Source organism: Acartia tonsa, chromosome 9 (assembly GCF_053477335.1).
Source record: "Acartia tonsa isolate MP-2025a chromosome 9, ASM5347733v1, whole genome shotgun sequence".
In the NCBI taxonomy this organism is placed as follows: Eukaryota; Metazoa; Arthropoda; class Copepoda; order Calanoida; family Acartiidae; genus Acartia; species Acartia tonsa.
The window spans coordinates 27056719-27083082 of NC_137268.1; the positions used below are offsets into that span (position 1 = coordinate 27056719).

The 26364-nt window shown below is 30.8% G+C and overlaps 1 protein-coding gene across 1 annotated transcript in view; it reads left to right on the forward strand.

Annotated features, from left to right (window-relative positions):
- Hers (Histone gene-specific Epigenetic Repressor in late S phase) overlaps nucleotides 1-26364 on the forward strand; it is a 142703-nt gene that overhangs the window by 92077 nt on the left and 24262 nt on the right. Inside the window, exons 10-16 of the mRNA XM_080171013.1 lie at nucleotides 4723-4820; nucleotides 5371-5438; nucleotides 9045-9258; nucleotides 9578-9664; nucleotides 10003-10091; nucleotides 18701-18809; nucleotides 19058-19262. Of these exons, the coding sequence (XP_080027139.1) occupies nucleotides 4723-4820; nucleotides 5371-5438; nucleotides 9045-9258; nucleotides 9578-9664; nucleotides 10003-10091; nucleotides 18701-18809; nucleotides 19058-19262 (870 nt within the window). The remainder of the gene's footprint in view (nucleotides 1-4722; nucleotides 4821-5370; nucleotides 5439-9044; nucleotides 9259-9577; nucleotides 9665-10002; nucleotides 10092-18700; nucleotides 18810-19057; nucleotides 19263-26364) is intronic.

Below are 26364 nucleotides of genomic sequence, written 5' to 3' on the forward strand. Positions count from 1 at the left end.
TATTTTCACAGTAGCTTTTCTCCTATTTCTAGCCCCTGCTGTCGGCTCTAACTCTGCGTGGCTAATTGCCTAACCCTGCGGGACAATCACCTAACCTAAAAAATAACGTTTCAAAAGCCATTTAAAAATACGACGAATATACCTTCAATGGGCGTTGCCACGAAAGGGACTATATCCCTTTCTTTTTTATCAAAGAATCTAAATCTTCTACGCTATTTTTTGGGTTTGCTTGCTGGAACATCCTTTCCTGTCCAGCAGAAATAACAAGAAATGAATCACAATTTTATTAAGTAGCGTAGCTACACTTTAAACCATACGTTTCCAATTCCTGATATTGAGCATATGGGATGTTAACCCCACCCCTCTTAGTACCTAGAGTGTTTTACGAAATTTATAGAAATGTTATTTTGTTTATGCTTAGGCATCCAAGTACAGAATTGCCAATTCCTATAATATGTACTACTAGCGGCTATATACGCCCCTAGAAGCCTCTAGGGGCCTATAATATGGCGTGGGTGGAGACTTTAATCTAAAATTAAATAGTTTAAAACCTTCCCAGGACCTATGAGAAGCTACCCTGTAAAGGAAAACCTGATCTCTGCAATTAGCTAGATCCTTCGGTACAGACAGACAAACAAACAAACAAACATCCTGTTACTTTATTATAAGGATTCTGTCAATAGCTGGTGCTTTACTAAGCTTTAGTTCTCTTGCATGCATATCATATTCAAATAGATAAACAAGTGTCCCCGCAAAGTTACAGTTATATCTTAAAAAAGCAAAATATACACTTAGATAAATAATAGATTCTTTGCTCTTAGTTTGTTTTTGTTTGACTAGATGTTTTCTGATTGTTACCTACCGTTTTCTTTTTTTGGGAGGGGGTGGGGGTTTGAAATTGGCTATTTTCTCCTCCTAAATATTTGTAGGGATGAATAAACATTGACAAGATAGATTGGTAAACATGCATAGCATGTTTTTCACAGATTAAAAGGATATACCAATTGACCAATAATTTTATAGTGATTTTTTTGGTCCACAGTTAAATTTCCGAATTGAACATGTTCTCTTTTTTTCAGAAAGTTTTACATAGGTCCCTGGATAGTTTTAGGCCATTTTATATATAAACCCAAATTTTCTGTTTGTTTTTTACTGCTTACATTCCCCTATATACTAGATACGAAACCGCTAGTAGTTCATATCACAATGAATAAAACCAAATCTTTTTGATAGGTTTTTCTTTAAATAACCCGAAGTAAGTGTAAATAATTTAAAAAATACAATAATCATTGTTAATTAAGCCTAGAAATAATTTTTTTTTGTGTTGACAGATTTTTAAAATGCAGATTTATTATCAAAGCTTACGATAGCAACTAAGTCTATTCATTTTCATTTCACTATATTCATGATATCAATATATTTGTGTTGGATCCAGATCAGATAATACAAAAATATAAATACAACATTTTATAAACGTTATTTTTTTAGTGGTTTCACAAGTTTTTTTTTTTTTGGGGGGGGGGTATAATACCCCTTAAGAGCTTTAAAAAAATTGGAGGGGATGAACACCCCTTTACCCCCCACCTTAGACTTCCTGAAACCTACCCCCTTTTGCTTCTTGGTTTTAAACTTAAATGTTTTTCCTAGTGTTGGGCATGATGATTTTCAATATTGTTTTTGCATTGCACTATACATAGAGAGAAAAAATAGTCATTTCATATATACAAGAAAGAGGGAGAAAAGAAAGATAGAAGAATTGTTAAAATTATCCCCCGTTATCAAGACAAGGATGAAAAAATCCAGTAATAAGGTATAGCCAAATAAATCTAAATGGTTATTTGGGGGTAGATAAAAAGGTCGTCAACTTTACAACTTTAACTACAGCTGAAAATAGCGTTTAGGTTTCGTGATTTTAAAATATTAAATTCGTTGTTAGTATAAGCTGGAAAATTCCATAAGTAGCAAAGAACAATTAATCACGAATGAACAAACGGACATAGTAATCCAGAGAGAATGTTCAGTGGCCATTAAAAAGAGGTAGAAAAAGAAAAATGGTAGAAAATCACTAAATCAGTCTATAGAACCACATTTCCCCAAAGTATTACAAGCAGACGTATAGAAAGGGAATTAAAGAAAAGTTTTGTTACTAAAGCATTGCAATCTTTGTTAATTTATCAATTTCTATAACATATAATAATACAACAAGGTTTATTACATCCAAGAAAAACCGCTTTTTGTTTTTCTCCTTTGAAAAAGAATATTTAGTTTTTTCTCTTAGGTTTACACATATGTTGTCTTTATATATTTGAAAAAATGTATGTTCTTTAGTCCATATTAAATTATGTACATATATGAAGGTATAAGAAACCACAATTATTTTTTTTATTCAGTGATATTTTGAATTGTTTCAAACTTTTCAACCAATAATACTTATTTAATTTTGTTCATAATCTTTGGATTTACACTAAATATCCGTCATTGTCTTATCCCTCTGACTAAATGTAAATATAAATATATACATAGCTATTAGAATTGCATTCGATAGTGGGAGTCTTAATTTAAGGGGATGTGGAGCCCTAAACAACATTATTAATAAACAAAATAACCCCTTCTATAGATTGAGATTAATGGTTTAAAAGTTTGTACACTGTTAGTTTGAACCAACGAATGCAGATTGCATAAAGGTACCCAAAGTTTTAAAGCCAAGTCAGTTTTTTTTTAAACTTTGAGTATCAATGAGTAGTTAATTGTCTTCGCCCAATAACTGGCGTAACTCAAAATAACTTGAAGAACTTCCAATACCAAAATCGTATTTTGCTGATTTATTGTTGGATATCTAATTAATATCTATGAAACTGAAAAATCCTTAAAGTTTTCTATTTGAATGAATTAAATAATAATATGATTGATTGATTTATTGAATTCAAATTTTTTAAGTAATTATTTTAGCCATTTGTATAATGTATAAAGCTCTAAAAAGGTGCATTAATTAATATATAGAAAAACGATTTAATATTATTTATTTTTCTTCTAAAAAGGCGAACCAACAAAAGCGAAATAACTAAATAAATAGTTGTATACTCTGTTTAAATCCTACGAGGTATTTTCTTCTATTGTCTGCGCTTAAATCAATCAATAACTTTATGGAAACCCATTTCTGCGCTTCTTATAGAAAGTATTGTCCTATGCTTATAAAACTTTTAATGCATGATGTTAAGTCTTTTGTTATGGCTCCCCGTCTCAGCTTAAAGGAGTGTGTTTCTAGCTAACCAGATATGTAAACCATGGATGTCAAAATTAAGTGCAATATTAAAAGCTAAAAACTTATTATGTATTGCAGTCAACATTTCGTTTTTTTTTGTTTTATGCGAGAAAATAAGTTCAAATTTACAAGCTGAACTATTTTATTTAAAAACTAGCGGCTACGCCACTAGAGGCCTCTAGGGGAACTTGAGGGAAGAGTTGAATTTCATGACCCAATGTTTTTTTTAGATTAAAAAAGAAAAGTAAAAAAAATCAGCGGTTAGCGAGATCCTTTGGTACAGACAGACAAACCGACATCCTGTTATTATTCTATACTATATCTGCAACTACTTTTATTTAATGAAATCTTCCAATTTTTAACATTTACAAAATGGCCTGCTGGATTGCATCAAGATCTATGACAGATCTATATAGGAAATAAATGTCTATAAATGAGCTCAAGTTTTCCAATTGATAAGCGTTTAAAACTCATAGTGCTCCAATAATCCTTAATAAACTCTCATTGACCAGAACAATAAGACCCATTATTTTTACCCTATGAAGAATAAATTCATTTTTTTTATTTCATGTTGCTATTTGAATTATATTAAAGTATTAAATTTCTATTCATAAAATAAAAAAAAATTAAATTTATAAAATAGTAAATCAAAGAAAACTTAGTTTTAAAAAAATTTGATACTAGCGACGCCTCCATAATGTGTTCAGATATTAAACTAAAATTTTACATTTAACTAAACATTTTACCCTTTCAGGACGATAATTTGAAACAAAAATACAATGAAAGAAAAAGGTTAATAGTAGGGGAAAAGACAATGTAAGAAAAAGATTAATATTCAATCTAGCCAATAGCGGGATAATTTTAGAATGCCGCCTCTAGTAAGGATATAATGTACAGCAAAATTCATCAAAAAATAAACAATTGTTATTTCGTTAAAAAGCATTTAAAACAAAACTATATTTGTCAACCATGAGCTATTGCATTTTAATCCATAATCCACCCTTTATACAAGTTTTTAACTCATAAATTTTATTTAATTAAAATTACATTTAACAAGGACAAGTGTGTTCTTAGGTCAAGGAAGAGGGAGGGGACATTGGATAATTATATTGCTATCTAAAGTTTATAAAAATGATTTCTCGTTTGTTGACTTAACTTTTGGTAATTTTTTAAAATCTTTATAGTGTCAAACCTTTTCAACCAATGAGGATAATCCACTGTGTGATTTTTATTTATCATCAATATATCATCCATTGTCGTATCCTTAAAGTTCTCTGTCTATAAGTAGTTTAGCAGCTTACGTATGATATTTTAGATACCAACATAATCCCTAACTCATATGAAGGAGGAGAAATGACAAAAAACAACCTAGGTTCTCTGTGAAATGGAGAGAGACAAAAAACGTTTAGGATAATGTTATTTTAGATACAATACCAATTTTTATTTTTATTTTTTTTTAGGTTCCGTAAAAGTTCTGGTGGTAAGAAATCTGGTGTGACTGGACTAGCTGCAGCCTCACACAGTAAATCCAGCTCCAAGGATGGTAAAGAACAGACAGGTAAACTTTTATTTCCAGTATGGATTCGAAACCGATTAATATCCGCTGTTTCGCAGCCATGTTTAGCATCATATTACAGACAATGTTCCACCAATATTAATAATCATGATATTAATACTAGTTTTGTTAGGCCGTGCCTTCGGCCATTTCTGGGCTAATAAAACTGGTTTTAATCTTATTATTATTCATTTTAACATCCGCAGAAAACTGTCCATTGTACTATGCGATAAATACCTATTTCAGCTGCCCGACCACTTGATAGATTTATGTGTTTTGATAGCTTTATGGCGGTTTCCTTAAAAGTGCCTAATCGAGCACAGAACCGGCCCTCCTCCTCATATTAAAATAAATTGAAAATAAAAGAGTGTTTTTCATACGCCTAACCCTTACAATACATATGTATATTTGCGGTGCCATAATAAAGTTAGGCTACCAAGTGCTATTTTACTTAACCTGACCTAAAGAAACAAATACACCAAGGAAGAACTACCACTTACTTAATTCATTTTCTGAAACATTATTTTTCTTAAGATCTCAATTATATTTTCAGTGGGTGGAGTTCAATCAGAAGATATGGGCGGAGTCGGAAGTAAGAAGAGAAAGAGCTCTGAGGCCAAGGTAAATCATTTGCATTTGTTGTTTGGGGACTTGTCGGGTTTGCACTGGGTCATACTAGAGACGTTAATAATCGCATGTGCTCTTGAAATAAAAGTGTGTGACACATAACGTATGAGTAGTAGGAATTTCTTTGTCCAAAAACCGGCTCAACCCGTCTCAATTTCAATAAAAGCCAAAATTCTCTACATTCAGAGTTGAAAAGGTATGCTGATTTAAGAATCGTCCTATTGATTTTAAAATTTGTGCGATGATTTTTATTTTAATCTCTTTACTATTTTTACGCAAACTTTGTACATTATGGGACCTGGGTCCTTAATAAGCTTCCTGTAATTAAGCAATGTTGGGACTAATTTGCTTCGCTTTTATGTATGTTGTTATCCTTGTATTAAATTGCAAATTATATTGTTGTATTATCATAATACCTTCACAACAACAAAAATTATTATATAGAATAACAGAATAGATAACCTATTCCATATTTCTAACAATAATATATTTATTGTCCCAAATACTCTCTCGATCAGTCCTTCCAATCTAAAGACACTTCCCAGCCAGACCCGTTGAGACAGCTTTCCGCGGATATTAAAATGAAAAATTGATTAGAGATAGTTTTGTGGCCAAAGACGGCTAACAAAATTGATCTTATGATTTTTATTCGTGGAAAATTTCTGTTTTACGATGCTATACTTGATTTTTCAGTATGGCTGAGAACAGGTTCTAATCCTGTGGATATAAATCAGTTTCGAAGCCATACTGAAAAAGCGGTTAGATCATTATCTCCTTCTTAGCGATTTAGATTTTTAGATCAATAAATGTTATATCCTATAAATGTGTATAAAATGATACTCTATTGCAAAAATAGTTTGCAATATAACACAACAAAATAATACTAATAATCTAGGGAAAATAAAGGGTTTCCTTTTATCTTTATCATTATGAGCGTATCTACTTTTTAACACACTTTGTCAGGCTTTCTTATGGGGGACAAATGAAATACTCTGCTACTTTTTAAGATAGACGATTAATTTTTCTAGGATTATTATTCTGAATATTCTGTTGGCCAATGAGTTTCTATACTAATACTAACTTTGTCTGTCGGTCTGTCTGTATTGGTCTAGAGGACAAAACATTTATTAAGGAAAATCTTCTGCTATTTTAGATAGTATGCTTTTTTCGTGAGAGTAAGGGTATTTTAGCTGGCCACCTATTAAGTTGTAAGGTATTAAGGTTGTTTTGTCTGTTGCTTGAGATATAAACAACTTTTGAATAGATTGTACTATCAATTATAAGTAAGCTTCACATGTTGCTAGGGGCGCAGACTCCTAAATAAGAGTAGGATACTCTACAGATATACCGACACAAAGATTTATAAGGTAGCTTCGCTAGAAATGTTATTTTGTAAAAATATCTAAAAAGCTAAATCTTTATTATTTTCCACTTTTCGTGACTAAACTAGTAAAGAAAACAAGGATGTAAACATCCAGAAGTAAAGCTATAAAATAATTAAATTATGCCAAGCTAACTTACAGACGGACATTGTGGCTTAAAGAGTAGAATATAATCTAAAAGAACGGTTATTTATTACGTCGAGGGAATGATAAACGGACAATGACATACAGGCGAATTAAGTTAAAGAATATATGCAACAATGCTTACTGGTCTTAGTAAAATTATAGCAATTTACATAAGAAAATTATATCCCGTAAAAATCAGCGGTTTAGGCTCGAACATCTAGGGGAAGGGTAGAAAAATAGTCTAAAACCAATACAAGACTTGAATCTGAGATATAAATTAGCCTAAAACCATCCTAGGCCCAATGTGAAGCTTCCTAAAATGGAAAACCCAATCGGTTCATAGGTATAAAAAAATTAAGATACGGACAACAGAAAAATACTTTTTATATTTTACGATAGACAAACATACGGACAGATGAAAGAAAGAGTAGCATCGACGCTACCAAATTATTTATTTACAATTTTATTAGATATATTTATTTTTTATACAATTTATAATAAAAATAATGTTTTACATTGCTCATGAAATAATCAATTATGTTCACAAGTTACAAAATATGCCTCATATAAACAGGATGTCGGTTTGTATCGAAGTGTTTCGCTAACACCTGTGGTTATCCTTTACATTGAAGCTTCATATAGATCCATGGAAGGTTTATAACTATTTTCTGAAAGGGAAATCCTCCAAAAAAACACCCCCCCCCCCAAAAAAAAAAAAAAATTCTTTTTCTTAACTATCTTTAATTTTTTTATTCTTTATGAGAAAGGATTATTTCGGACATATAAAAAAAACACTTTTACATTTTTTAACAATGTGTTTAAAAACGCGGCATCATAAGCGCATCTTTTTATGATGTAATCAGAAAAAAAATCTTGTTTTTTGGTCGTAAAATTTTCTGTATTATGGTTGCGTCATTTTTGTTGTTCATCAAGTTTATCACAACACACACACAAAAAAGTGTTAATTTAAACAAGTTAAAATGAACTAGGTTTCACGAATAAGTTGAGATTGGTTAACCAATAGACTAGGAGGGAGGGGACATTGGGCTGTTTATTACACTAGTCCCTAAATTATTATTGTCTTATTAGTTGGCTTATCAACTTTGGGGACTTTTATTGAATTTTCTTTGGTTGGTTCTGTAAGATGAGTGTCAGAACGTTTCAACCACTAAATGTAATCTGCAGAAGGGGTAATTTTGTTAATCATTATTGGGGGTTAAACATAAATGTATCGGAAATTGTCTTATCCCTTTATATCCCTGAATGAAAACACAAACAAACATGCTTCATATTGATCAAAATCAAATATTTTTCCCGCTCAAAGATGAAATAACATTAAAAAAAAATTCAAGTAAAATTTTGTATTCGAAGATTTATTGTTCTATTAGACGTTGCTTTATTTTTATAAAACTATCGGATTGGCCCTTAGCCTCTTAGGTATGGTAGTTTTTAAACAGCTATACACCTTTCTAAAGCCTTCCTGAACTAAGAAGGAAGACAGTGGTTAGCAAGGACAGACATTAAACCTTATTACTTTTATCATAGAATGCGCTGATAGAATTGTTAGAATTCCTTAGTAACAAATATTTTAATTTTAGAATTAAGAAAAAACTTTGAAGAATTTAAGTACAAGAGTAAAAACTTGTGTAAAAGTTTCTCAATTTATTTCACAAAGTGCATTCGATCAACGTACATTTAGTTTACAATAGAGGTATAACAGCAATAGATGTACACTAAAAAGGGATAGGAGTCGTTAACTTTAAAACAAGGTTAACAACATACACAAAAGCGAAGAAAGTATGACATACGAACATTGTCACTTAAAGAGTGTCAGAACTTAAAGCAGATATTTAATATTAGTTTAAACCAAGTTGTTTTTAAATTTGTTGCAAAATTGATGAAATACAGAACATACTTACATTAGGTTTTCTAGAGAGGCTTTGCTGCCCCTGGAATCATTATTCCAAAAATCATATAATTAATCATATAAATAGTGTTGTCGAAAAGTTTTCCAATTGTTTAAATGGACCTTTAGACTTTTAGAACTGATTATGAAGTGATTTTTAATAGTAAATGCATTTTTACTTTTTAGACTGAATCCCCGACGAAAACTCTGATAGCCCCCTGGAAATCTGGGCACCAGAAGCTAAACCTGGACGTCCTGTCCTCCACAGTGGCTGCCCAAGGTCACAGGAACGACCTGACCTCCAAGATCAGAGGTCACAGAAACGATTTGACCTCTAAGATGGGCGGGAAAGATGTTCTTGTTGGTGAGAAAAAGTCAGTTGAAAAACAACCAAAGAAAGGTATTTTCATTTAATAAATGTTTTCAAATTATTTAGAACATTATTTGCCCGCAGAAAACTAACTTTTATATATTTTGTAAGCTCTGTTTTGTAGTTGGTTATTAACTAGCAATGCCAAAACTTTAAAACCAATTATCTTAATCTACAGAAGGGTTAATTTTGATTATTATTATTGGGAATGTCCATTGTCTTATCCATTTAGATCCCTCGGGATAATTGTTATTTGAAATAGAAGTAATGCGAGAGATGGAAATAGCTTTAACCCTGTTTAAATTTTAGACATATTGTTCTAGCCGTTTAGTTTTTAAATTTATTTTAGGCGGTCATACAAGTCTAGTTGGGCAACCAGCGCCTACCCAGCACGTCCTACCAACCACACAAGTCGCCAGCGGTCAAGCTATACAGGGTGAATAAAAACAGCTGATTATAAGTAGCCCAGAAACTTTTTACCTTTTTGAATGGATAAAAATCTGTTGTCTTTTCATGTCATATACTCTTTTTGTTGTACTACTTATGGATGCATTCGTCATTTCTTGGGGCTTCTAAAAAGGAAATTTGGCATTAACTTTACTCTTTTTTTTACTAACGAAGCTTATTTCGACTGTCCGTCTAACTAAGATGCAATTGCATATGACATGGATATTGTCATCCTTATTTAAATGCATTTATTTATATCTTAACATTTTTTTAAATTTCATTTGTCTACTTATAAGCAACAGTTTTTAAATCACACCTTTAAACAAGGAACAGTAACTCCATCGCCGGTTGTAGGACAGCCGCCGACGGCTACAGTGCCGCCAACTTTACTGCCAGCAAACCAACTTCCCGCCCAGGTAAGAAAATAATGATTAATTGTTAATTACTGCCAAAAAATTAGAAATGGCTTATAATGTTTGATATCTGTAGTTTCCCTCTTATTCATCACCTAAGATTTGTTAAGTACCAGGGATCTAAAGGGATATGACAATTGCCGATAAATTAATGTACAACCCCTATGACGATACACAAAATTACCCCTTTGTAGATTTCAATTAGTTGCTAAAATGTTTGGACACTTAATCATAATTCCATAAAAGTTGTTAAGCCAACGAAAAAGAAAACATCAAAATAAAGTTTATGGGACTAGTGTAATAAAGAGCCCAATATCCCTCCTCATGATTAAGTAGCTTCGCTACTAAAAATAAAAAACTTACTTTTTATTCCTATAATCGCATAGACGACTCAATAAAAAGCCTGTCTTATGTATGTTTTAAGATTATCAGAAGATTCACAAATTTTGGGACAGGGTAACATAAAAAATAATGTATTTAAGTTTTAGGATTATGATAAAATATTTTATATATTAAGTTGTTAGCAAGATCTTAACGTATTTAAAAAATGCCCCTAGAGGCATTGTTGGGCACTTGTGGGAAGGGGGATGGTTAGGTCAACCACCCACTTCCCATTTTAGTTTTAAGGACAAGGGGGGATTTGGGGAGAGGAGGTACCTTCCCCCCAAAGTTATAAACTTTCTCTGTACCTTAAAGAATGTTCAATGTAAAGGTTAACCATATCAGTATAGAGATATTTAGCGAGAAATAAAGCTACAGATAGACAAAGAAACATCTTATTAATTTTTTACATCTACGAAAAGTTGTTTTTTGTTACTTTCATTCCTGAGCTTAAGTTATACAAAAAATGAATATATAATTATAGCAATAACTTTGAGTGGTATAAATATGACAGGTTCGGCAGCCGCAATTTGCTGCGGCTGCGGTTTGTATTTACATGCAGCGGATGATACTTGTTCCTGGGTTAATTAAAAGCATTTAATATGATATTTATCGGATGCGGCTACTGAACCCCGAAATAAAGAAATCATATGCAAATCTCTTTTAATCTCGCTCTTCATCTTAGATTTTTGTATCTTTATTAGGGATCTTAAGGGATAAGACAATGGACGATAAATAAAAGGTCATCCCATATAACTATAATCACAATTACCTCTTCAGTACATTAAAACTATTTGTTGAAAAGTTCAGACACTTACAGATTTGATCCAACCAATCACAACTCAAAGTTTTCAAGTTAGCTAAAGAGATAATATCGTTATAAAAATATTGGGTACCAGTATAATTTGCAATTTCCCCTACCTCCCTGAAAAAATGAAATTAATCCTAAATTGTATTTATTAAGCAATTGTAGTAAATAAGATAATATATCATCATATAAAAGTGTAAAGAAAAGATTAATTTGTCTATAAAATACTTTTCTGTCAGAAAAAATTTTTCCACAAGTAGCTCAGCATCATTTTTGAATCCTGTTATGTAAAGTAGTAAGGTTTTTTGTTCCTTAAGATCTCGCTCACTAGTATTCGATTGAGTGTTGCTGTTAAGCTTCACATGGATCCTTGAATGGTTTTAGGCTTTTTTCTGCTACTCCCTCCATTTAAATATATAAGCCTGTAAATATGCATTTAAAAATCTTTATAGAAAGTGTACTAGTATTTGTTTAATCCCAATGGGACAATTGTATCAAGATTATAATGTATAATAATTTGTTATATATCTGACAGACATACCATACATATAATTAAGCAGTTAAGATTTTCTTAAACAAGTGTTTTACTCGGCTATTATGTAAGAGTAATATGCCGGGGTTTTTTTTACAAAATATTACGCAATTTTTTGCGTAGTATTTTCGCTTAATAATAAAAGCTATAACTGAGTTTATGCAATAGTTTAATTTTTAGTAATTTTAATTTAAAACGTGTAGAAACTTATCCTTAGTAAATCAACAAAAGAAATAAGTTTTGCTACTGGTCAAGACCTTATGATGACATAGCTTTGAATTTTGAAAATTATTATTTGCCGCCAAAATTAACCAATGATGTGTCACTATGTCAAAATTCATCAAATAATAGAGTAGTATTTTGACAATGATTGACGTGATTGGTCCTTTATTTTGGCGGCAAATTAAAAGTTTTGAAATTCAATGTTGTGTCATCCCAGAAATAATGTTGTAAATTACTGTCCTACTGTTTATCTTTTTATTTACAACAACATTGTGCGAATAAAGGGGGAGGACAATGGATGTAAATCTCCAATGATGATACACAAAATTACCCCTTCTGTAGATTAAATCAACTAGTCACAACGCTTAAACACTCAACTTTATGAAGCAACCAATCAAAATTTATAAAGTCTCCAAAGTTGTTAAGCCAACAAATAAGAAAGCGTTATTTTAAAACTTAGTTGACTAGTGTAATAAACATCCCATTGTCCCCTCTCTCTCTCTCTCTGACAATGAACGTTAAATTCATCTTTCGCCAAAATTATATATGTGAAACTCATTTTTTGGTAGTTGGTAAATATAAGATGGGGTAGAAAAATTGTAAATTTATATTAACTTGATATCTCTGTCTCTCTGATACAGAAAATAAAAAAAGCAATTAGAAAACACATTTAATTTGATACCACCAAGTTTTACAAACAAATTGCATCGCTTGTTTTATTTAAAAACGTATTTACTAAGTTTTTTTCATGTACAGTTTAAAAAAGACTGTAATTATTCTTAAATGCATATATCTAAAAAAATATCATTATGATATGTAGCAAGCATTAGTAAAGTCTACAAAAATTCAAAAATATAAGGGGGGGGGGGAAGTTTGTACAGTTATAGGAAATGAAATTCAGTATAAAAGTTTGGGAGGGCCGTGTGGGCTTGTTTTTATCAACCTAATTCTTTTTGTAGGCTCTCTTATATGACTGGATGTACACATAAAACTTTAAGAATTGAATTTCAGCACTTTCCTTCTTGGGGCTTGTGGAGCACAAAAACCCCCCAAACGCTAAAAATATGAGTTCTGAGCTTATTTTTAAAGATATCAACCTGATTTTTTTAAAATAATACTTTTTTAACATAACTGAATCAACGAACCATTACAGATTTCATTTTGGGACTTTCCTTCTTAGGGCTTGTAGAGCACAAAAACCCCCCAAACACTAAAAATATGAGTTCTGAGCTTATTTTTAAAGATACCAACCTGATTTTTTAAAAATAATACTTTTTTAACATAACTAAATCAACGAACCATTATAGATTTCATTTTGGGACTTTCCTTTTAGGGGCTTGTGGAGCAAAAGACCCCCCAAAACACTAAAAATATGAGTTCTGATCTTATTTTTAAAAACATCAACCTGTTATTTTTATGGAAACTTTTTTAACATAACCGAACTAGAGAACCATTACAGATTTAATTTTAGGACTTTCCTTCTAAGGGCTTGTGAAGCAAAAGACCCCCAAAAACACTAAAAATATGAGTTCTGAGCTTATTTTTAAATATATCAACCTGATTTTTTTAAGGAATCTTTTTGAACATAACCAAACTAGAGAACCATTACAGATTTCATTTTGGGACTTTCCATCTAGGGGCTTTTGGAGCAAAAAAACCACAAACACTAAAAATAGTTCTGAGCTTATTTTTAAAGACATCAACCTGATTTTTTAAATAATACTTCTTTAACATAACCAAACTAAGAAACCATTACAGATTTCATTTTCGGACTTTCCTTCTAGGGTCTACTGGAGCAAAAGACCCCCAAAACACTAAAAATGGGACTTTCCTTCTAGGGGCTTCTGGAGCAAAAGAACCACAAAACACTAAAATTATGATATCAACCTAATTTTTTTTAAGAACACTTTTTTAACATAATCGAACTTGGTAACTTTTACAGATTTCATTTAGGGACTATCCTTCTAGAAGCTAGTGGGGCAAAAGAACCCCAAAAAGTATTATTTTAAAAAAATCAGGTTGATATATTTAAAAATAAGCTCAGAACTCATACTTTTAGTGTTTTTGGGGGTCTTTTGCTCCACAAATCACAAGAATGAAAGTCCCAAAATGAAATCTGTAATGGTTTGTTGATTCGGTTATGTTAAAAATAAAAAAGTATTATTTAAAAAAAAATCAGGTTGATATCTTTAAAAATAAGCTCAGAACTCATATTTTTAGTGTTTTCGGGGGTCTTTTGCTCCACTAGACCCTAAAAGGAAAGTCCAAAATGAAATCTGTAAAGGTTCCTTAATTCAGTTATGTTAAGAAAGTTTTCTTTAAAAAAATCAGGTTGACATCTTTAAAATAAGCTCAGAACTCATATTTTTAGTGGTTTTGGGATCTTTTGCTCCACAAGCCCCTAGAAGGAAAGTCCCAAAATGAAATCTGTAATGGTTTGTTGATTCGGTTATGTTAAAAAAGTATTATTAAAAAAATCAGGTTGATATCTTTAAAAATAAGCTTAGAACTCTTATTTTTATTGTTTTGGGGGTCTTTTGCTCCACAAGCTCCTAGAAGGAAAGTCCCAAATGAAATCTGTAATCGTTTGTTGATTAGGTTATGTTAAAAAAGTTTTATTTAAAAAAATCAGGTTGATATATTTCAAAATAAGCTTATAACTCATATTTTTAGTTTTTGGGGGGGATCTTTTGCTCCACAAGCCCCTAGAAGGAAAGTCCCAAAATGAAATCTGTAATGGTTCATTGATTTGGTTATGTTAAAAAAGTATTATTTTTAAAAAATCAGGTTGATATCTTTAAAAATAAGCACAGAGCTCATATTTTTAGTGTTTGGGGGGTTTTTGTGCTCCACAAGCCCCAAGAAGGAAAGTCTCAAAATGAAATCTGTAATGGTTTGTTGATTCAGTTATGTTAAAAAAGTATTATTTAAAAAAAATCAGGTTGGTATCTTTAAAAATAAGCTCAGAACTCATATGTTTAGTGTTTGGGGGGTTTTTGTGCTCCACAAGCCCCAAGAAGGAAAGTCCCAAAATGAAATCTGTATTGGTTCGTTGATTCAGTTATGTTAAAAGAGTATTATTTTTAAAAAATCAGGTTGATATTTAAAAATAAGCTCAGAACTCATATTTTTAGCGTTTGGGGGGTTTTTGTGCTCCACAAGCCCCAAGAAGGAAAGTGCCGAAATTCAATTTTTTTTATGTTTTAAGTTTTATGTGTACATCCAGTCATATAAGAGACTTTACAAAAATAATTAGGTTGATAACTATAAAAACAAGCCCACACGGCCCTCCCAAACTTTTACACTGAATTTCATTTCCTATAACTGTACAAACTTCCCCCCCCCCCCTAATTTATAAATAAGTTAAGTTTGAAATATAAAATATTCTTAATAAACAGTTAGGGAGTTGAATCCATTTTTATAGAAGCAGAAATATAATCTATGATTATGGTTTGGACCCTCTAAAACTGAAATCTACCCTTCCACTTTCCCCTCTCTTTGTGAAGATATCTTCAACGCCGATACGATTTTTGAAGTATATGATTCCACTTTTGTCTCTCTTGTTGAAGATATCTTCACCAAGAGAGGCAAAAGTGGAATCTTAAATTTCAAAAATCGTATTGGCGTTGAAGATATCTTCACCAAGAGAGGGGGAAGTGGAATCTTAAATTTCAAAAATCGTATCGGCGTTGAAGATATCTTCACCAAGAGAAGGGAAAGTAGAATCTTACATGTCAAAAATCGTATCGGCGTTGAAGATATCTTCACCAAGAGAGGGGAAAGTGGAAAGGTAGATTACAGTTTTAGAGGGTCCAAACCATAATCATAGATTATATTTCTGCTTCTATAAAAATGGATTCAACTCCCTAACTGATAAAGATTAATACAATATTGTTTGTGTAATGACATGTTCTACAAGAGAAAATATGAAAATAAAAAGCTTTAAACAAATATACTTCAGTCTCAATAAACTTTATAACAAGCTTATTTCATACATACAATAAAAATGTTAACTATCGAAGCTACTCTATAATTCACTTTGACTTTCCGTCAGTCAGTCCTTAACGCTATAGAGAAGTGATTTTCTCTGCTGCGGTTCAAGATAGATAGCTGAATTTTTTTTGAAGATTCCCATTAACAATGAGCATCCAACATTTAATTTACTTTGTCAGTCTATCAGTCATGTTACAAAATGTAAATATAAAATACGTGAGAAAGGTCTCTTTATCTGTATTCCCATCCATGATTTTCATATTACATATTCTGTTGGGAACATTGGACTAAAATATTTTGCCGGAGCCGTAATTTTCGTTAAAAAACGACTCCGGCTCCGAACTAGATAAATAAAGAGATTTTTTATAAATTATAATTTGGTAACTCTGTTTTGTCATGTGCAAATGCTCTTTTAAAGTTTTTCAAGTCTATTTTTATCAAAAATTGAACTTTTAAAACCTTCAAAGGTCAAAAATAAAAAATATTTTTTTATGGGAAAAAAATATGTCGAGTTTTTCTTGATTTCAGGTCGAAGCCGGAGCCGTATTTCCAGATACGGCTCGCCGGAGCCGCACTAAAATCAAACGGCTCCGCTACGCTGCTAGTACCCATGTCTTTATCAACAAGTTTCTCATTCGTTAGTTTAGAAACTAAACTAAACTTTACAATCAACATTTTGAATCTATAGACTGGGTAATTTTGTTAAACTTGATTGGGTATGTACATTAATTCATCATCCATTCTCATATTCCATAAGATCCCAAATTAAATTAAAACAAGGACCAATAAAAAATTACCAGAAAAGCCAAGATCTTGGAAGGACAAACTGACTTAATGAAGTAAATAAGTGTTTTACATTTTTTTTAGTTTAAAAAAGTAAAAATAAAAGGTATGAAAAAACGGAGTAAGGTTAAATGGAGGGAAATAGTTGTTGAACATTTCCGGCTGTTAACATGGGGAGGGGGGGGGGGGATAGAAACCACATTTACCAACAATTTAGGCCACTTTTTATCTTTAATTTGGCAGGGATAGAAGGAGCTGTAAGCAGCGTAGCTTTTGAATAAGTCCAAATGTTTTTCTGTTTGTTCTTCTGTCCCTTCAATAGGAACTCCGTGATGGAAGAAATATTATGATATTGGATTTATATGGGGGAAATTCATTTTTTATACTCAGGGATCTTAAGGGATAAGGCAATGAACGATAAATTGATGTACACCTAAATAAACAATATTACAGTTGAAAGTTTTAACAATCAATATTTAACCAAAATACCCATAGTGTTGATGCTAACAAAGGAGAGAACGTGTATATAAACTTTGGGTACCAGTATAATTTACAATACAAAATTAAAAACCAAACTACGTTTGCCTTTATTTAACAAAATAAAACTCTTTTATTTTAGTTTTGTTTATTTAAATTTCTATATATATATATGTATATATGCAAAACCATTTGCCATTTGTTGACATAAAGGCTTGCTATTTTAGGGGATTTTTACATGCATAACATTGCAAATAATTGCAGTTTTTTTTCTGTTGGATTACATTTTATGGCTTTCTGCATTATTATAGCTTTTGTATTATATGTGATATGGGGACAAAAATAATCATTATTTTTGGAAACCATTTATTTATTAAACAATATGTTGCGCCCCTAGACTTGGAAAATTTAAGAGAGTGCAATTATTTTTTTTTTTGGGGGGGGGGAAATGGAGTGTAATTTCTCATAATATAAGGTTAGCTTTTATAGTTGTTGTCACAGAAATCTTAAGAGATAAGACAATGGTCGATAAATTGATGTACTTCGCACATGATGATACACAAAATCACCCCTTTTGTAGGTTACAATTAGTAATTGAAACGTTTGGAAACTCGACTTCAGAACCAACCAATAAAGTCCCTAAAGCTTACAAATAAGAAAGCGTTAATATAAAACTTTGGTGACAAGTTCGATAAACAGCCCAATGTCCCCTCCCTCCCTGATTATAATTTTTCAATATGTTTTCAAAAGATATATAATGAGCAACCAGCTTTTAACGACCATTTAATTAGTTTTTAGGAACTGTTGAAGATGTTTTTATAAAATTATTTCAGTTTTATTCATCATCTTTTGAAAAGAATATTTATTTTTATACAATTCTTATAATTCATTGACATTCCTGTACAAAGATTAGGGTTCTTAGGGGATAAGATTATAGACGATAAATTGATGCACATCCCTGATTACTTTTAGTAAAATTACCCCTTTTTGATGATAAATTATTGGTTGAAAGTTCTGAACACTGCTTGTTTGTACAACCCAATCAAGATTTAACGAAAGGGAAACTACCATTTATTTAAGTATGTTAGCTGGCCAGTGTTTTTTGTAAATTGGAAATAATGGGAAGGAGGATCTTATGGTGGCCCATTTAAATGTATGAATAAAAAGTCTCAATTTTTTTAAAGGATGGTGCTAATTATTAGGGACTAGGGACAAAGCAGGGATCTTATGGGATGAGACGATAGACGACAAATTTGTATACAATATACATCCTCAATTATTTCTTCTTTAGGTTAAAATTATTAGTTGAAAAGTTTAGATAATACCAGTTTTGAACCAATCAAAATTCAATAAAAGTACCCAAAGTTTTTCAGGCAACGAAGCAACTTCATGATTTTCAAACTTGTCATTTTGTAGGTGAAAGCTCCTGCCCTAGTTGGAACCATATCACCTGTGAAACAGTCTGTAGACTCAGCTAGCAGTAGAGCAGCCACCAGCCAACAGTTTCAACAAATTTACAGCTCAGGTAGGAAACATCAAGGAGGACGACATCAATAAAAGTGTAGCTAACCAGGCTGTTCATCCCCAAATTTTGTTACCATTAATATATTTGATACAATCTTAAACCAAATTTGCCATATAGGGAAAATTTCTAGGTGTTTAAGGTATGTCTTTAAATGAAAGGGCAATAATCTTTTTTTTATTTAGATAAAGCATTAGTTTTAACTAAAACTAATCTCATGTTTATAAGAGTTTTGCAAATCTAATTTTCAGGTTCTATGACAATACCCAGTACAGTGTACAGCACTGGATATGTTCAGACAGCTGTAACCAGTTCTACCTACACTGGTCCTGTGCAGACAGCTGGGACCAGCTCAGTGTACACTGGTCCTGTACAGACAGCTGTGCCAAGCTCTGTTTACACTGGTCCCTATGTACATGCGGTACAGCCACAACAAAGCCAGTTCTATCAAGGAATGTACATTTCTAAATTTAAAATAAGGTTTTCATGAACAGATTTACTATTGTAGATGGTCAACCAGACCAGCAAACAATCAAATTTAGCTGTTATTTCGCGATGAATCAAGGATACATCGTGTAATCATACCTACTCATAAGACTTTAATTTTTGTGGCCCCAAATTTGCAACAAAAAATTGCAAGAAAAACTATTTGAATTTTATAATATATAATTTTCAGTGTCAAATTTTTTCTGAATTTTTGTCAAATTCAAGCACACTTTGCCAAAATAAATAAATTTTTAGTGTTAAATTCCAAGTCTGAACAATAATGTAATTGGATTGTTTCTGCTCACTGTTCTAATGGATCTAATTAAGGGATTGTTCATCTATACATATATGTTTATTTCTTATCTAATGTCAATTTTCTATTTACTTTTAGGGGAAGAAAGGTTTTCAAGCCATTTTTTTTATATCCATTAATTTTTTTTCAAATCTATAAAAAATTCAATACTAAAAATATCTTTTTCAAACAACAAATAAAATGAAATTCTTGAACTGCAAATAAAACATACCATCCAACATTCCTCACCTGGATAAGACAAGACACAGCCAATGTGTGGCAAACTAAATTTCCTATAAATATTGAATTTATTGGTTAGATTTGTTCAGAGAATTTATTATCATGATTTATTCCCTAGTTTGTCCCCTCTCCATACCTGGCACAACAAAGATCAGAATGCCAATAGAATTATTTTACAGCCTTTAACTTTATTGTCCAATAATGTTAGATATAAACTCAAGTTTATATTTGTCTTTGTTTAAAGTTTTCGTAGTCAATTTATTTTGATTCACCTTAGAATTCAACAAAGTTTTAATGTTAACCCAAGATATTATGTAATAGTAACTTTTTGGCAGTTTCATATTAAAACCTCGAATCTTCATTGGAGTGCACATAGATAGGGGTATAGTGGAAGGGTAAATCACTTTAAACATCCTTCTGGGGACAGGTGTAACCATTCTTGAGATTTTGTATTGGGTTAATTTACAAACTTTCAGAGGTAGTATTAAAAAGTTACACTCTATTCCTCCAAATTCCACCACCTGAAAAAAAAATTATTTGCACTATATTGTAAAAAAAGAATATTAATATTTTTATGTATAAATATATCATATAAACTAAGTCTTATTCACCTTTTGTGATTTTTTGACAATTAATATTGATCTAAGATGCACCTTTTTTTATTCCATAATTTAAGACCATTAAAAATATTTTTCTAAAGACCTGAACTTTTAAAGTAAACTTTGCAGGATTCTCCTTAATGCCTCTATAATACCTATATGTATTAAACATAGATATATTAACCTAGATGTTCTATTAGACACAGTAATTCATCCAATTTACCACCAAACAAAGATTTTGTCCTTAGTTAAATTTTGGATGATATATTTATTACTTTCCTAGACAAAGCTTTATCCTTAGATATTTAACTATTTAAAGTAGATTTATAAGGATAAAAGTAAAAACTAACTGCAACTTCATACCAAAATGTGTTCCTACTCTGTGTTCCTTTTGGTCCAGTCAGGGAACTGATCATCTAGACTTACTATATTTATTATATTACACACAGGCATGATAAGCAGCATTGTGAATCTGAATCCCATAAATACTCTTCTCATTTGAATGTGTAATTATCCCTGTATGAGAACATTTAGAATGCACTTTTTTACCACATGCTCTTAACAACAATTTCTAAAAATGCAAACTTTACCACCTTCGCCAAGAATAAATAACACTTCTTTAAAATACAAAAAAAGAGTAAGAAGTGTGCAGGTCAAATAAAATGGTCATATTTATATTATTTTCTGCTATAAAAAAAAAATACCACAGCATTTGTTTAAAAGTTAGTAGTAGCTGTTGGATTATATAGATTTGATTTGCAGATGTTTTTTGAAAATATTAACTGCCAAACTGGGTAACATTGTAACACTGTACATAAAGCTGCCTCAATTAGCTTTAAAAGTCATTGTGCGCGGCTGCCAAGCGTTAGATATATTACTTTTGCTATTTGGACCAAATGAAGTTCCCTTTAGTTAACACAGATTGTGAATATAAAGCAAACTTTAGCAGAGTGCAATTATGCTTCTAGTTAATAGTTCAAGGCAACTTTGTCCAAACCCAAGTTCTAACACATATATGTAATTACAATAATCATATAAAAAGTTGGTTTTATTAGTTTCAAAGCTCTTCTATAATTCAAATTGTTAGTCTGTATTTCTTTCCATCTATTTGAAACTTTCTTTATAATTTTTTTTTGTGAAAATTAACTTTACCGTTGAACATCATATTATTTAGTTTGTGTGTTGTTCATGCTACAAAAGACATAATTTTTTCAAAGGTTTTATAATTTTCTAAACATTTGTATACTTTTCTGCCTTTTATTTTGAAAGATCATTGAACATCTGCTTCACATCTCACTCTTTTCATTTAATTTTTATTTATGCTTTCTTATGAATGGGTGTTGTCATCCTTATTTTAATTTTATAGCAGAATTTCAGAATTAGCTAATATAATTTGAGGATATTTCAATATGTAAAGTATAGTTTAAATCTTTTAAAATTTTTAAATGCATGGAATGGTAAGTAAATTAAGCATGCAGTAACTAAGCTTGTTTTCTTTGTACTGGAAAGTGTTTACAGCTTAGTTACCATGAACTTGCAAAATATTATAACCTGTCAACTTAGTACTAACTTAGCAAGGCTTTAGAAAATTTGATGCAGGCTTAGATAGGTCACAAGGTTCAAACTTACATCATTTTCTCAAGTTCTCAAGTTATAATAAAGTAAAAGAATATCTGTCTGTGTGTGCAGAAGGATCTAACTAATCGCTAAACAGATTTGTTCCCCCTTACAGTGTAGCTTATCATAGCTCCTGTGCAGGTTTGTAAATATTTTATGGTACCAATACCCTCACCAAAAATTAAAAAAATGTAACTAGTGGCCTTCTTAATTTTTAACAGCTGATCTCTACATAAATTGATAAGAAAACACTCTGTGCCGCTAGAGGCTTTAAATGCTTTAACTATTAAAATCCTCCTTTAATTGGTAAGTATAAAACTTGTTGTGAATGCTAAGTTTGTTTTGTGTATTGTTGCAATTTTGCAATGTAAAAATGCAAATTTTTTACTGAAGATGGGCTGCTTGCTATCTTTTTATTGTTAAATATTTTCTATAATCCATGACTGAGTGAATTGCAAATTATGATTTGAAAACTCATCCATTGTGATGCAATTATATTGTTAAAACTTTCTTTTGTCAAATTATTTGTCATTGGTTGGAAAACTTTGAAAATACTTTTACTATTTCAAGGCTGAGCTCAAAGTTTTCAATTGTGTAACATTACACCTTTTCATCAACAAGTTAGAAAAATATTTAGACTTTTTATACAACTTACATAACATCCCATAGGCTTAAAAAAACTCTTTGATCTGTACCTTTATTGCTTGTAACTTGGATTTGGTCACTGGCAAGTTTAAGCTAATTTTTAAAATTATTCAATAACCTCCCCTCCCCCCGCTATCCTTGATTTATATTTTTTGGCAATTCCAAACTAAAACCTACATAAATATATTACCAAAATAGCAATTTTCATTCTAAATCTATTTGTTCGTTAAAAACACACACATACAAGTGCATAATTTGGTACACATCAATAGCCAGGCTAAAGTTTTGACTGCAACAAAGTTAACTTTAAAAAAAAAAAAACCTACTGCTAGATATGCATCTTTCATCATGTGTGCACAAAAAAATGCAATCCTACAATTCTTGGGTTCAAATGCACATTGGAGCAGAATTGCCTGTTGTTAAAATTAAGGCCAAAATTTACATCAGAATGTGTTTTTTTTTTGGTGGATAAATCCCAGGTCTATAAAATTATGTTTTCATCTTAAAATTACTTTGTTTGTAATTAAGGTGGAGGGTGGTGGGGGATTGATTAAAAAATGATATCATTTGGTCATCATTTGGATGTCAAAAAAGTTAAAATATATCTGAAATATACAAATATGTTTTAAATTTAACATATGTCAATGTGATTTAAATTTTTTACTGCATTACCCCTGTGTATTTCTTTACCTATTGAAGCAAAATTTATCTATGCATAAGTTTGAATATATTGATATTCTAAAGAAGAAATATTTACATTTAACAAGAAAATATTTTGAATTATACTTTTCATGCATGATTTCTTTGTTTGCAGCTTGTTTTATAACTCAAATAAAAGAAAAGCTATAAAATGAGTTATAAACAAACATTTTGTTAACTTCATATTTCTTTCAAATCCTGTAATTCAAAGCATAAATCTTGAGATATTCATAACTAAAGAACTGATTAGGTTCTTTATGTTAGGTAAGCTTCATATAGCTCCTGTAATAAGTTTAAGCTATTTGTTTGTATCTGCATTTTTGAATACAGACTGCCTAGATGCTAGGGGCGTAGAGACTAGTACAAATATAATATATTTAATACTATAAGTATCTTTTAAATGACTGGACTACATTTCTTCTTGGCTTGGTTTCTTTATTTCTAACATCTAGAGGCTATGTATTTCGGAGGGGAGAAAGGAATCAGAAAATGGCATAAAACCAACTGCAAGACTTTAATTCAAAAATAGAAATCCCCATACCCCTTTTTTTTTTTTTCGTGCTATATTGAATAAGGTTTCTGTTAACCCTCAATTTACCTCCTCTGTAGGCTAATGACTCAGCCATTGATAAGTTTAAATTAAATATTTAAAAATATAGATATATTAATAAATATTAAACATAAAATTACCATAAAACACAAGTCTAACCATGTTAACAATAAAATAATAAATTTTCCAAGCATGAAGTGAAATGAACACAAATGATTAATGACATATCTATTTAAACACCCTGCATAATCTAATCATTACAATAAAATGCATCACATTGTCATGTTTCATTTATCATAATAAAAATAACTAATGGGACTTCAGGTCCAGTTCTTGTTTCATAAAGGAAACAAAAGTTTCAAAGAATAATATCAAATAGAGAATCACTTTAAAGCTAACAAATTATAAACAAAACTAAACTTTAAAATTAAGTATTAAGGTATGAAAATAAACTAGAAAAGTTAGAAAGATATTTTCAAAAGCGTCCCTTCTGACAAAATAACTTTTTAAAATGAAATTAGTTTACTATATTCATTGCAATAATTTAACAAGATGCATCATCTAAACTTTGAATAAGAAAAAAATAGTTTAGGTTTGTTAAGTATAGTTTTTAAAAGTTCCTTTAAAAGTGAGAGCTTAATATTAGAAGCTTGATTTGATTTTAAATATGACAGACAACCCATACTTTTACAGCATTATTCTGGAAGTTAAGATCGTTAAGAGGTTAAACTTTCCCCTTGTTAAATGGCCTGAAACGATAACGAACCATTATTGTATAGAATGGTATAAACAGCAATTGTCTAATCGAGTTTCTTTCTGTTATTGTTCTGTGAAATGAACCCTTTGTCAGTGTAATTTCAAGATTGATCGTCAGATTACAGACATGCACACACATTTACTCACACACTAGAACTCAGGGATAAGGGTTTAAGTAAATGATTTTGAAAACATTTTATACCAAGCTTAGGAGGGGTGGGAGCTTTTTTGTTGTTAGATTATTAGATCTAGTTGTTTTTCTACCCATACTACTCATAAAATCTTAAAGTGAAATCCTTTAGATTTCTAAAACATAATAGCTTCAAATCGGCCTTAAGATATTTTATACTCCTTTTAAAAGGAAATAAATAACTGACAACTTATTAAAGAATAGACATTTTCTTCTCAAATAAAATTATGATGGAGCCATAGCTCATAATTTATTCTTGGATTACCCCTTTTACATTTCTAGAGGAAAAATTGAATTCCTAATTGGTATGTTGGGTATGTTACCAAGAATGATTTAATTGGAAAATAACAACTACTTTTGGTGGTGATCGTAAAATTGTAAATCACAGCAATAAATATTTTTCGTCCAGGGTTATAAATGATGGAGTCATAGCTCATCAATATCTTGAATATTAGAGTAAAATAATAGATGGGGAAGAATTTAAATAACTGTATGTTCCCATCCTGAGGACTCTGTGTCGACTTTCAATTGGGTCTTTGAAATTCAACTAATAGCGAATAGCAATTTGCTAGCAGACGAAAAAGGTCATTAACAGGAGGATCCAGATAGTTGTCTGGTTATACATCTATACCATATAACTATTTCTTGAATGATAATTACTATTTATGAATGATAATTTATAGCTCCAAAGGATAATCCTTATGTTCCTGAGTTGATGCAGTTTCTTGAATGTTTTCCAACCAACCTCCAGATTATTTGATTGAATTAAACTTCTTTCACTACAAAACTTGGTGTAAAGAAACTTTTCCAAAATCTTTCTGGTCTCTAACATAACAAAGCAAAAGGATAAATAATTTGTCTTGGATAGGTTTATGATGACATAGTCGGGGAGATGGTTTTGGTTAATTTAAGTAGGTCCTTATCATTAAGCTTAAGAGATTATTTTTTTTATTTTACATGTTCTGGACTAAATTAATAGTCTATTGAATATATTAAAGTTGAAAAATTAATAACTTATAGAATATTATTGATGGAGGGGGATTGCTCCCTTATCCACTAAGAAATTGGGTTGGGTTGAAAATTACTTTTTTATCATTTGTTCACTTGTTTTTTCATCCTGTTGATACCATCACCTTTTAAAAACTTTTAAAATCTATAATGTAATACTCTTTACAAATACTCAATTTATGAAATAATAAAGTAAATATAAGAGAAGAAAAGCATAAGAAAAGGCTTGACCTAAAAAGAATGCATAGTAGGTAATATTTTAATTTTGCTATAAACCTTCCAACTTTGCATCAATTTTAGAAGATTACTTTTACATTATTCATAATATTATGCTAAAATTATTTTAGATGTTTTAAAATTTGAACAAAGAAACTACTCTATAACTCACTTTTTCTGCTCTTCCCTTTTTAGTAAATCTGATTTAGTGGACTGTTATCAGAATTAACAAAGAAGCAAACCATAAAATTGTCCCTTTT